The 12459-nt window shown below is 38.3% G+C and overlaps 2 protein-coding genes across 2 annotated transcripts; both read right to left on the reverse strand.

Annotated features, from left to right (window-relative positions):
• Nucleotides 1-105: 105 nt before the first annotated feature.
• LOC101295708 (delta(24)-sterol reductase-like) lies at nucleotides 106-3936 on the reverse strand. Its single transcript, XM_004297707.1, has 3 exons — nucleotides 3853-3936; nucleotides 974-2262; nucleotides 106-864 (listed from the first exon to the last, which is right to left on the reverse strand). Exons 2-3 carry the CDS (start codon nucleotides 2234-2236, stop codon nucleotides 409-411), a joined length of 1719 nt encoding a protein of 572 aa, XP_004297755.1. The 5' UTR covers nucleotides 2237-2262; nucleotides 3853-3936; the 3' UTR covers nucleotides 106-408.
• A 1630-nt stretch (nucleotides 3937-5566) lies between these two features.
• Nucleotides 5567-9971, reverse strand: LOC101295997 (synaptotagmin-3-like). The gene is made up of 8 exons (XM_004297708.1): nucleotides 9108-9971; nucleotides 8574-8815; nucleotides 7762-7780; nucleotides 7387-7589; nucleotides 7059-7168; nucleotides 6872-6970; nucleotides 6168-6618; nucleotides 5567-6091 (listed from the first exon to the last, which is right to left on the reverse strand). The coding sequence occupies exons 1-8, from the start codon at nucleotides 9911-9913 to the stop codon at nucleotides 6003-6005; spliced, it is 2019 nt and encodes a 672-aa protein (XP_004297756.1). The 5' UTR covers nucleotides 9914-9971; the 3' UTR covers nucleotides 5567-6002.
• Nucleotides 9972-12459: the final 2488 nt, after the last annotated feature.

Genomic DNA, 12459 nt, shown 5'->3' on the forward strand with positions numbered 1-12459 from the left:
AAAAAAAAAAAGAAGACTGGAGCATGTTTGAATGAGAAAGCTTATACCAAGCAATGTACTTTGAAAGGAGAAAAGGCAGCTAGTGAACCACTACAGCATGATACTATTCAAGTAATCAATAGCGAATTACTATCATTTATTAAGGCTAATTTTCTCCAGAAAAACCACAGACCACGAGAGATAGAAAGAGAAAGTAACACTAACTTACGTCAGTCTAAATCATTAAAACATTCAAAGTCTCAGTAATCCAACATGAAAAACGCTCCAACAAGATCAGCTGCTGCTGCTACAGCATTAATTGAGGCTGGGAAGGGGGATAGCTAAAGAAACTACTAATTCGATGAACTAGAAATCAGGGGAGCAAAACCAACAACTCCTCCTAACAGAATCCGCAATGCATGGAAATCACTAGTCCACTGGCTCGTCAACCTCGGCAATGGGCTCCTCAAGGATGGCTTGCTCAGCTTCCTGCACCTCCTTCTCGGTCTTCCTTCCCTTCTTGGACTTATAGTACACACTCATGAATGTTCCTACGGCACCATACTTCCTCCTGCAGTGGTCATAATGCCCAGCATCAAACATAGTCCAGAATTTTTTCTCATCCAGCTCAGACACAGCATACTGTGGCTGGAACCCATGGTTTTCTATCAACCAACTCTCCATCCTGCGAACTGCTTCTGCGCCATCAAAAACCTCGCGCCTCAGCACTGGTCCTGGTGCATAGTACACACCAACATCTGTGTACATCTGAGAGTAGGGTGTGTCTCCCTGTCTGCGCTGGTGCTCAAAGCCTGGTTCAGCGTAGATCATTGTCTTAACAGGACTCTTGTACAGTCTGTGAGGACAGAGCCATATGGGGTACACCTACAAAAAGAATCAACAGATAACATTAATAACAAATTGGAGATCTTAACATGCTACATAGAACTCTAGTTAAGACAACATCTTTTGGTCATCGGTAGGAAATGTTTACCTCCATCTCACGGTGAACCCATTCTAAAGCATCCCCAACTTTGTAAAGAGGAACTAACATGTCTTGAATGACATGATTGTCATGGTAATAGTTTCTTATGGCTTCACCTTGAGTAGCCTTGAGCAGAGAAATCTTTGGTGGCATCATCCAGCCCAAGAGAAATCTAAACCAAAACTGATCAGCAAATGGAAGGATAAGCTTTCCCTCCCAATAGATACTCCTAGTGTGCCTGTGGTAATATTGCCTGGTCGGGATGTACTCAACAAATTCCCCTTTCTTGAGTGCTGTCTGTGCATGCTGGTAGAACCAGGGTTTAAACCACCACCCAACTTCGTTAATCACATTCCCCTTCTTCTTGGCCTCTTCTTTTGAAGCATATATCCCTGTCATGCACACAGCTTCTGTTGGAGTATATATCATGGTTTCAACAAACTCTGGAACCTTTTCAGGGATGGCTCCAGGTTCGTCCAGACCACCAAATCTGGGAGCAAAAGAATCACTATATGCCTGTGCAATCTCCTGCAGATTTCCCTTTACCGGTTTGTATGTCAACCTCATGTATTCCTTTATGTCAATAAGCTTGATCTCAGCAGCAACAAGAAGGCCCAGTGTTCCCTGAGACCATGGAATAGCATAGAAAAGATCAGAGTGCTCATTGTCCTGGGTGGCTCTGACAAGTTGGCCATTTGCTAGAACAATTTCGTAAGCCACAACAGTATCAGAGAACAGCCCAAAGATGTGGGAGCTTCCTTCAATCCCATAACCATTAATGAGACCACCAACAGTAAGATCATCAAACTCTGCAACCACGGCAAGAGCAAGATTCAAAGGGCAGGTTACCCTAGTGATCTGTCCCATGTTGACTAAGGGCTCAACTCTGGCAATCTTTCTCTGTGTATCAATTTCCAGGACATTCCTGAAAGCAGACAAGTCGACCTCAAAATGACGAGCTCGCTTGTAGTCAACATTCCGCATTCCAACAGCAATATATGGCTTTCGTGCTGTGCAAACAAGACCATCCTTTTTTGGATTCCTTTCTTTGAGACGTTTTATTACTTTCTTAACATTTTCATCATGTTCCTTCTGACGCTGCTTGTAGGACTTCCACTCAGATCTTACATCCCCAAGGTATGTCATAAAGTAAATAGTGAAGGAAACGGGGAGAACAACAAAGATAACAACAATCCATCGGAATTGAACCAAAAAGTCAACCACGTGCCACTTCCTCTTTGGACGCAATGGTGCTTGAAGATCATCAGACATTTTGAGGAGAGACGATGGCTTTTCTGCTGTACAGAAAAGTAATTTCTCATTAGCATATGTGCACCAGTTATGTAACTTTCAGACTTTCTGAATTATAACTTGTGGAACACATGGACCAAACTAACAATAATACACAAAAGGAGGTAAAGGGAAAAAAATTGGAAGCAAATGAACACAAACGAAAACAGAGTTTAAGTTCCAACTTAATAACCCATGCACTAAAAATAGAAAAGAAAAAGAATATGGACTAACAGTCATTAGGAGTTATAGAATGCATTAAAGTATAATCCAAATGCACAATTCATAAAACTCACCAAAAAAAAAACACAGACCATCAGGCTCAGAAAATGAATGCTAAAACAAAACGAAAAATTTCAGCAAAACTGGTTCTTCAGAAAACACCCACATGAATGCAACATAGACTTTTCATCTTCTACCAGAAACCAAAATTACAACTGAACTAGGGCCTTATAAAAAGACTACATTCTTCTGCTTATATAGAACAGATAGTAAGGATCCAGATTATTATAATGCATTGCTATAAATCACCAGAAATTTCGTAATTCTATCATGATATTAAACTTCCTTTAACAGATTAGTTTAGGAACATGACAAGTTAAATGCCACTGGTGTTATATCACAATTGTGAGGCTAGTTGCATATAAATATTCACAAATCACAAGTTAACGAAGAATGCAGATCTGATAGGCAATTAACAAGAAAGTGTCACTTTTCATCCAGAATGAGAACATTTCATTGCTTTCAATCACCAGTAAAACCCTTCAGAATTATTTCATGTTAAACGATACGATTGAAAATCCAACACCTTGGAGATCCACGTGCTAAAAGAAAAACCTTCAGCCTCATTTTAAAACAAGTGGAGAAAAAAAAACACAGAAGCCTTGGTTTTGTCAAAAACAAAATCGATAGAAAGTTGCAACCACCTCGAAAGCTTTCACTGTCTCAGAATAAATGTTCTACAGTATATATTCAACGCATGAGAAACACATAACATAACTATATATACCAGCATGAAATAAGACTTCTTTCTGATCGGAAAAAAGGAAAAGAGGTAGGCTTAGTCATCTAAGTGAATGATTAAGAAAAAAGTTGCATCTTTTTTCAGGGAAAAGTTTTGAAACATGAAAAGAAACTGAAGCTCTTCAAGATCTACTGTCTTTGTCTAAAACATGCAATTATCAACTGAAAAGATTGCATTCAAACAGATCATAAAGAGTCAGGAGAGACTATACATAAACATGCAATGAGACTATTGTGTTTTTGAGTGATAAATATACTTTCTTGAATTAAGCAAAAAGTCCAGGCTAAACCCACCAAACCTTGAAAAACAACAACAAGAATATAAATGGAAATCCAAGATCTATTTTTCATACAAAAGAGTACAAGATATATATACATAACTTGAAAGATTAATTCTTGCTCACTGTAACCCCATTTACAAAGCTAAATTGACTTCATTTTTTGCAGAAACCAAACAGATCTCAGCACATAATCAATGGTCCCCCAATAACACACATAGAAGCTCAAACTCCAAATCCAGAAGAGCAAATCAGAACTCAAACTCAGATAGACAGAGAAAGGGAGAGAGAGAGTACCTGAACAGCTCAAAGCAGAGTGTTGGAGTAAGTTCAGAAGTGGAGAGGAGAAACAGACATGACCCCAAAGCAAGAGGAGTGTGAGAGAGTGAAGCGGGATGAGTCCACTCTCTATTTATTATATAATTTTAATGGGAATTCTCAATGAGAAAAAAGTTTTGAATTTTTTTTTTAAATCAGTGTAAAACGACAAGCATCATGAAGAGCCCGAGACAGATCCAATCAAAGCAAGATCCCTGACCAATAGGATTCGCTGTCATTCACGTTCTCGCTTATTTTTTCTTTTTTTTGCCTAGTTGTTCATTTTTGAAATTATTATTCACACCAAACCATACGTGGGTCATATTTTTATCCTAAATGCTAATTTGGTACGTTTTACACCATTTGGATTCTGGACCATTTCCTCTTACTAATCTGAATCACCCCGAATAAGTAACCGTATTATTTCCAGCAATTCCCATTCGGAAATGTTGTGGAGAGATACGCAGAAATGTACTAATAGCTGGCAGATCTCTCTACCAAATCTGATTCAGGTAGGTGGCATTTTTATTTCTTTTCTCCTGTGAAGATACTTGGGATATTTTCTTGTCCCCGTTTGAGTTTGATCTTCTTTTTTTTTCTTCCCGTTTAAGTGCTAACTCTCATTTTGAACTGTTGTTCAAGTTTTTTGATTTTCAAAAATTATGCATGTGCATTCAACTCTATCTAACAATGAATTGGAAATCAAAGAAAACGGTTTCGACAACAAAATAAACATAATAAATTGTATCATGTCTAAGAGCATCTCCAACAGTTTCCTCAAAATTTCTCTACAATGGGGAAGCAAAAGCTAAAATCTCCAAAAAAATTATGATCAAAATCCAGCAGCTTCTCCATTTTGAAGATTTTGACATTTAATACAACAATAAAATATAATATATCATCATGAATTATAACAAAAAAATTACATATTTCATTGTAACAATAAACTACCCAATCAAATATTTTATTGTTGTTTTAAATTTGTTGGAGTACGTGAAGAATTTAATTTTGGGGAAGGAAGACTTTGCTGTAAATTTGGGGAATGAAGGCTTCTTTTTCTTCTTCATCCCTATTTTGGGAAATGGGATGGGGAAGCTGTTGGACCTAAAAACAGCTCTATATTCCCTAAAATTGAGAAATTTAAGAAAATGGGGAAGCTGTTGGAGATGCTCTAACAAGACTAGAAGAGTATCATACGTTAAGAGCAGTTAAATTTGTTTATTTTTTTACGCATAGAATTAAATGTTTTTAATTTTTAAGTAAAAGATGTAAGCGTTTCAAATATTTCATGATTAAGACGTGGTCTTCTCTTTGTTATAGTACTCTCTTTGTCATAGTTCTTGATGGAGCCTACACCATGAGTGGAATTTCTTTGGAGATGAAAAACGTGACTGTGGTTTAATTATAATTTATTTTTTTGGTTACAGGTTTAAATACATTTTTCCTACTCCTGTTTATTTTAATTTAATTTTATAAAATAAATTGATGCACCTAAATTGTTAGGATTCTGGTACAGGAATTAGCTATGGGGTCAAATGTTCAATTATCAGCAAGCTTTCCAGATACTTAATGAGTCAATAATAGAATAACAGTTCGGTCACTCGTGACCCAAAATATAAAAAATTAACCCAAGATGGGCATCTCCACTAGTACCACAATCACCAATTAGTGTGGATCCAAATCCAATACAAGCTTTTGCTCCAGATCCACTCGACCATTCCTATTATCTTATCTTTGAGCTTGTTTGGTAATGAGAACCATGTCCCTTGTTCGATTGTAACAGCTGAGAAATATTGGTATATGAACACTTGGCTTATAAACATTCTTATTTCCTCTTTGCTAATTGCTATGGCTCAAAAAACAAAAACAAAAACAAAAATTCCCGCCTGATAGAACATTCCTCTGCAGTAATCACAAATATACAGTATGTAGACTAACAATTTGGTGCATGTCAACCTTCGAGGAACCATAAATCATTGCCGACCCTGCAGATTGATGAAGGCAGCTCTTCATAAAATCTGACCAATGAGCTATGAAATGAATTCAATGAAAAGTAATTGAAAAGTGAAGAAGGATTCCCGTATTACTTGGATCAAAAACAAGCACTGGTTCTTCTCAACGCGGATGTATCAAGGATTGAAAATACTTGAACCACCAACGTTGATAGCAATTAGTACTGATATGCTGGTAATTACGGCGAGCCAAAATAAGGGTGAGCCTGCAAATTAGAATATTGGTTTTGTTAAATTGCAAACTTCAGTTAACATAGAAGTGATCACAATAAAAGACTGTACCTCGAGAACCTTCTGAACTATTACTAGAATTTGGAGGCACTGATTCTGCATCAATACTGCGTAATCTTGACATTTTTGAGGCTGTATTGGAGAAATCGTCTGAAACCCTGCTGTTTCCTGTTTCACTTGCCACTATACCTTGAAATTCTTCACTCACAATCAAAGCTGCTAGAACATCCATAAAGGATTCTTTGTCTGTTTCATTAGCAGACTCGGTTTTATCGTTTTCATAAGCACTTGATTCATCAGAATCAGACAACTCATCATCTTCATCTTCAGTATCAGTAGGATCCACTGCAGTTTTGTCATCCTCTTCATCTTCAACATATGCTTTATATGTCAGTCGTAGTAGTATCTCACCAGAAGACCTCTTCTTAAACAGCCCCCAACCTCCTTGGAGTACCACAATCCTGTCTGTTGGTACAGTGTCTTGAAGAGATCCAAGATCAACCTAGAAATGTCATTGTTTAAGTTATTTATAGAAAATGATGGAAGGCAATAGTAAAATACAGTTGTGTATAAACTTGTGCTCTTAGGACTTCTCAAGCTCGCAACCCTTGTCCCCTGCCCCATGAATGCCTTATGTTTTATCCAAGTATGATCTCTTTTCATGATAAACAGTGGATGCATGAATCCAGTCATATGTACTATCTAGCCATGCCATCACATAACCAATTCAATTTTCTATGGATAAGATATTGTACCTCTCCAGTACCAATAGTTAAGTCTGTGAATCCAAGAGAATCCTTGACTTGGATGTATAGTTTTTGCTTTTTAGGGTTCGCTACAAGCATATAAAAATCCTGCAAGCAGAGACAAACACACAATTAGTGATTACACATGCCAGAGTTTTCCCGACGGCAGATTAAGCCGGACTTGAAGTAGGCTCACCTGGTTCCAAATTGGTTCACCAGGAGGCCCAATAACAGTAGTTTGACTGTTCTTTTTACTTCTAATAATCTGATCCCCCAAGCTCAGAGTAACATATGGATCTGTTTTGCCTGAAACAGATAAGAACAACTAAATTATGGGATCTTAAAAGACATACAGGAATCAAAAGCTTCCTCCAAGGAGATCAGTACATTCCTCTGTTTTGTTCAAATTAATGGCAGTCAGAAGAAAAGCAATTAAATTAATAAGTCAAATAATATAATTTCACTAAATCATAGTACATTTAATTTCCTCGTGCAGCACAACTACATAGGAAGCGATGCATTACCAAAGACATAGGAAAGCTTCCGAGCATCTACAAGGGTCACTGATAATTCTCCAACAAAATCCTTGTTTCCTTCTTGCATGTCCCCTGACTTGAAATCATCTCCTACAGGGCCAACTGCTTTTACTTTCTGGAAATCCAAAACAATCTTTTTGGGGCGTACAAATAGTCTAGGTAAATCCTTTGTGAGAAGTTTAGTCAAAAACCTACAAAACAAAGAAAACTATTGTATCAGCACTTCAACTTATTCAACACGAGCATCATGCATACGTAAAAATAGATAATTACACACAACTAAAATAGTGATAGATAAGTCAAAAATTAGATGTAAGAACAGCGAATGAGAGAGAGAGAGAGAGAGAGACAGCTTTCACTTACATTGACAGAACAGGGATTGCTGAAATTACCCAAAGCATGCACAAAGAAGAGAATAAGCAGCTATCAGTATCTTCAGCATATGATGATTTCTTAAAATTGAAACAATACAAAAATAAATAACCAATATTCAATATGGTAAACTGGATGACGGTATGATGATTACAGTATTCCTCGTGATTCAGAGGTGAGTGGTTGTACAGAATGAAAGCTTTAAATAAACTAATATCTCTATAAGTGATCAATTAAACTAAAAGTCAATACTTATGGGAGATGGGTTCTGTTCTGCTGACATAATTTGGAAAAACTGTCTGCCAAGAATTAGGTGCAGACAGAATACTTGTAAACCGTTGCATAAACAGTTCTAGCCTAGACTATCTGCCTACTTAACATAAGAAGTGGTAATGCATGGCATACTGGCAATCATAATCTGTTGTCAGTTATAAATAACATAATCTTCTAAGGGAATTCCAAGTTTTACTTGGTTGGCAATTCGTTAGCCCTCCAGTCCTCTGTTTTGTTTCAAATCATGTTTATCAGAATCATTCTTGAAAACATGGATTCTGGCTCTTTCTTCTAAACTTCTTCATTAATGTATACTTGATTCTATTAACAACAATATACATATGCTTTGACACACAACATTTCTTCCTCACCTCCCACTCTACCACAGAACACAACTGACCATCAGTACCCTAATCTTCCCTTACTTTTTTCACCGGTATATCTTCTCTTTACTCTATCAAATCTATTGTCCTACCAGGCACATCACATATTAAAAGTCAAAATAAGTCAGGAAACCACTAATGACATACCCATTAAGTTGAACAAGCGGAATGGTGACAGTTCAAATTTGATTTTGGGAAGTGAGACAAAAGCCCATTGAACAGCTCCCACCCAAGGCGATGTTGGTATGAGCCGCAATTTGACCCAAAGCTCTCCATCAATATCGAAATCTCGAACACCGACTGGCACATAAATAGGAATAATGCCAAATTTCAGTGTAAGCATTAACAGCATACGAGCACCACCAGTATAACGTAGACCTATTTGGTACCTGAATGAAGTAAAGGAATAACCAAATGTCAAATGGTGTATCGTATCGACATAGAAAGTCAGCACGAAAATTGAGTTTCCAACTCCAATGTCCACATACATATTTAAGATGATCAAATTACTTCAAAACTATTACCAATAGTAATGATTAAACCAGACAGTATCATACTTTCATTCTTTCAAACTATCTATCATTCCACATAACAATAGGGGTAATCAGAATATGACACATTTAAACAGCCTCACATCAAACAAGAACACAAGCATTAGTGAATTCAAGCATGTTAACTCACTGTAGATCATTGACACGACGCGATGTTCTCCTCTCGACATTCCTAACAGACAATGGCTCATCCCCCAGCGAAAACTGCTTGATTTCAACTCTCTCAACATAGTCAGGCTTCTTCAAATCATCAATAACCGGCTGAAGCAACCCAATGAGCCAATTCTCAAGCCCGGCTCTATAAACCTTCCACAGCTTCCCCAACACCATGTTCACCCATTCCACCGACTCCTTCCTCTGCAAATCCTTCTCCAAAAATAATGAGAAGCTCGTCGGCACTTGCGGCCAAGCCTCCCTAGGCCCATCCTCACTTCCCACCTTGCTCTTCTTCCTCGAAGTCCAAAACTTATCAAACCCAACTCCAACAAAGAAGAAGAACACAAACAACCCCACAATGTTCCGGTTAATCGGCGGCGACGGCATTGGGTGCATCACTCCCAGCTGAGTCCTGAGCTTATCTACAAAAGGGTCTTCTTGAAAGTTTGTGAAATTTGAACCCATCTGAACCTGTGACTCAGCATCTAATGCATCCAACTCACTCGAAAAACGCTTCAGCACCAAGTTCTTGGCAGCTCTTCTAGTTGAATTCGCAATCTCTATATTCATATTAGACCCGGACCCATCCGGGGAGATAGCACACGCAGTAAACCCTAGTTTTCTCCAAGAATTTTTACGCCGAAAACCGGCGATAAGCAGCTGCTTCCTTCTTCTTCTCGGAAGGGAAAGAGTGGTTATAGTATTGGCGAAACTTCCGCATGGGCAGTGGAGGGGGGACTGCGAGAGCTCGAAGCTCGCGGACACGGAGCGTAAAATCATCAAAAAGTAGTGGTGTAGATAACCTCACAGCCCGTAATTGAGATGCGGACATAAGAAATTGCATTGGTAAACATGGAATCAACAAGCAGAAACAGATAACAGGAATGACGAGTATGAGATGAGATTGGGTTTGGGGGGATTAGCAGAAACGTAGTCTGGAGAGCTTGGGGTGCTGTTGGTACCGTGAATTGAATTGAGAGGGAGGTGAGAGAGGCTCCATGTAAAAGAGGGTCAAGAAACAACAGAGGTAATGAGAAAGACGACTAGGAAAAAGCGAGACGAATGGCCTAGTGGGGGAGGGCTTCGGCATTCAAGGCCTCAAAATGTGGAAGACGTGGATAATACTTATTTCTCATGTTTTATTTTCCTTTTAAGGTAGGTGTCCCCTATTTTCACATTGGACGGAGCCGACGCGTGGAGTGCCCCGCCACAGTCCACTTTGACCTCTCTTTTTTTTGGTTCAGTTTTAATACATCTTCGCTTCTCTAAGAATTACGGATAATCTTCGCTCGCTTTTCCACCTCGATAAATCATACTCTCAGTTTTTTTGTTCTGTTTATCAAATTTTCTAAACTACACATACCATCTTCTTATATTTTTCTTGTTACTGCGTCAAAACAAAATTCTTACGAGTAGATAACATATGTCAAAATAAAGATATATAATGACACATGTTCCTCTTCATCAACTACATATTGAGTTGGCACTAATTATTTGTTAATTCTATATCAAACAAAATTAAAGACATTGTTGGGTTCCAATTCAAATTCAAGCAATTGTAAAATGATACAAGAGTTGATTAGGCATACTTGTTAAATACTAGCGGGGCATACGAGGCTTTGAAAGACATCGAATCCTGCAATTAGCTCTTTTGTTATTGTCACGGTAGCTCGGTCGATTACATGGTGATGTTCAAGGACATAGATGGAGACTTGTGCAATGTGTGCAACTGCAGTTACACCGTTGTAGCCGCCTCTAGTGACTAGCGCGCCTTGTTGAGGAATCATTCTTTTTCTCTACTTAGGTCATCTCTGATTGATGTGCTAAAGTGTCAAATAGTGGGATTACAGCACAAACTCATCTTCAACCGATGAGCTAAAGTGCACAAACTTTTTATGTTCTTATAAGCTTTTCAAGCAATCAATGGTGGTTGTCTTCCAATACCGTAAACTTGATTTTATGGATCTTCAATCACGATTGAAATTAAAATCATTCTCAAATGGAGTTTCCAATTCTCACATATGACTTATAACTGAACATTCACATTCTACTCAACCAAACCTAAAACATGATACTAAAGGAAAGAGTGATGATAAAAACAAAGATAGATGATGAACAAATAATAGGTGTTTTATGAATATTAGAGGGAATGCAGTTTAGAAAAAATTATAATGTAAATTTGAATTCTCTTTATCTTCTAAGTTTTTGCTTCTCCTTCTATTTTCGAGCATATAGAAATCACTAATTGTAATTAAATGATTACGTAAAAGGTGTTCTATGTGATAATAATAATGACGGTGCCTGCATAGTGATTGTGCTATAGCAACTTAAGTTCTTATTTCGCAGACAATAGCGGAGCGGATTCAGTTATGACCATTACGTTGTACCCTTGTATCATCTTGGGCTATGTGTTGATTTATCTAAATGGGCTGTTACTTGGACTCGGGTCGGGTTCTCTTGTTATCGGGTAACTAGGGTTGGTTAGTCGAATAACTATATATATAAGGCAGACTTCCTCATTTGTAAGATTTATTCAATAAATGAATATGAATCTTTAATTTATTTTTTTTTCAATTCTCTGTAATTTATCCTTTCAATTTCCCTTCATGGACTTAAAGATGACAATAATCTCCAGCGGGTAGGGTACCCACGGTTATTCGACCCTAACAGGGAGATATACGGGGATAACGAGTGACAAGTACGGAGATATTCAGTATTCAAATTTTTGAATCGGATACGGTATTTCGATCCCTGACCCTACCCTACATGGACTACATGGACTTCGGTCGTGACCACCTCCCTCCCTCATCCAAACAGAAGTCTAACCTCGTCTCAATCCCAAAACAGAGCTCAACTCTTGATCTGACGAGGATGATCCTCAGGCGCAGATCTGATCCTCGGATCCCTTATTCGTGTGCTCTGTTCTTGTTTTCCCCTCAACAATTTGATTCAGATCTGTCGAACTATAATTCTATTCGGCAGTCATCTTTTTGTATAAACAAATTGTGATACGACAAGGATGCAAGAATCGACGTCGCCCTGCTCTTCCAAGGCTCAAGCTCTGGCGACTCTTCAGTGAGTGGGAGCTCTCGCGACTCAGCCAGCCCAAGCGGTGGTCTGAATTCGAAGGAGTGAGTAGTTACCATTCAAGAAGAAAAAAGGCCATCACAACCACACGTCACTGAAATTTCGAGTGCGGCATCCACATCCACATCCGGGTGCCACATCCGGGTGAGTGGAGCGTTAACAGACTATTCACAACCAAAAACACATCCCTCACACATCCCTTCCTGAGATAAATCTCCCCTAGTTCAGAGAGTGCTGAT

This window comes from Fragaria vesca, linkage group LG4 (genome assembly GCF_000184155.1).
Source record: "Fragaria vesca subsp. vesca linkage group LG4, FraVesHawaii_1.0, whole genome shotgun sequence".
Taxonomy (NCBI): Eukaryota; Viridiplantae; Streptophyta; class Magnoliopsida; order Rosales; family Rosaceae; genus Fragaria; species Fragaria vesca.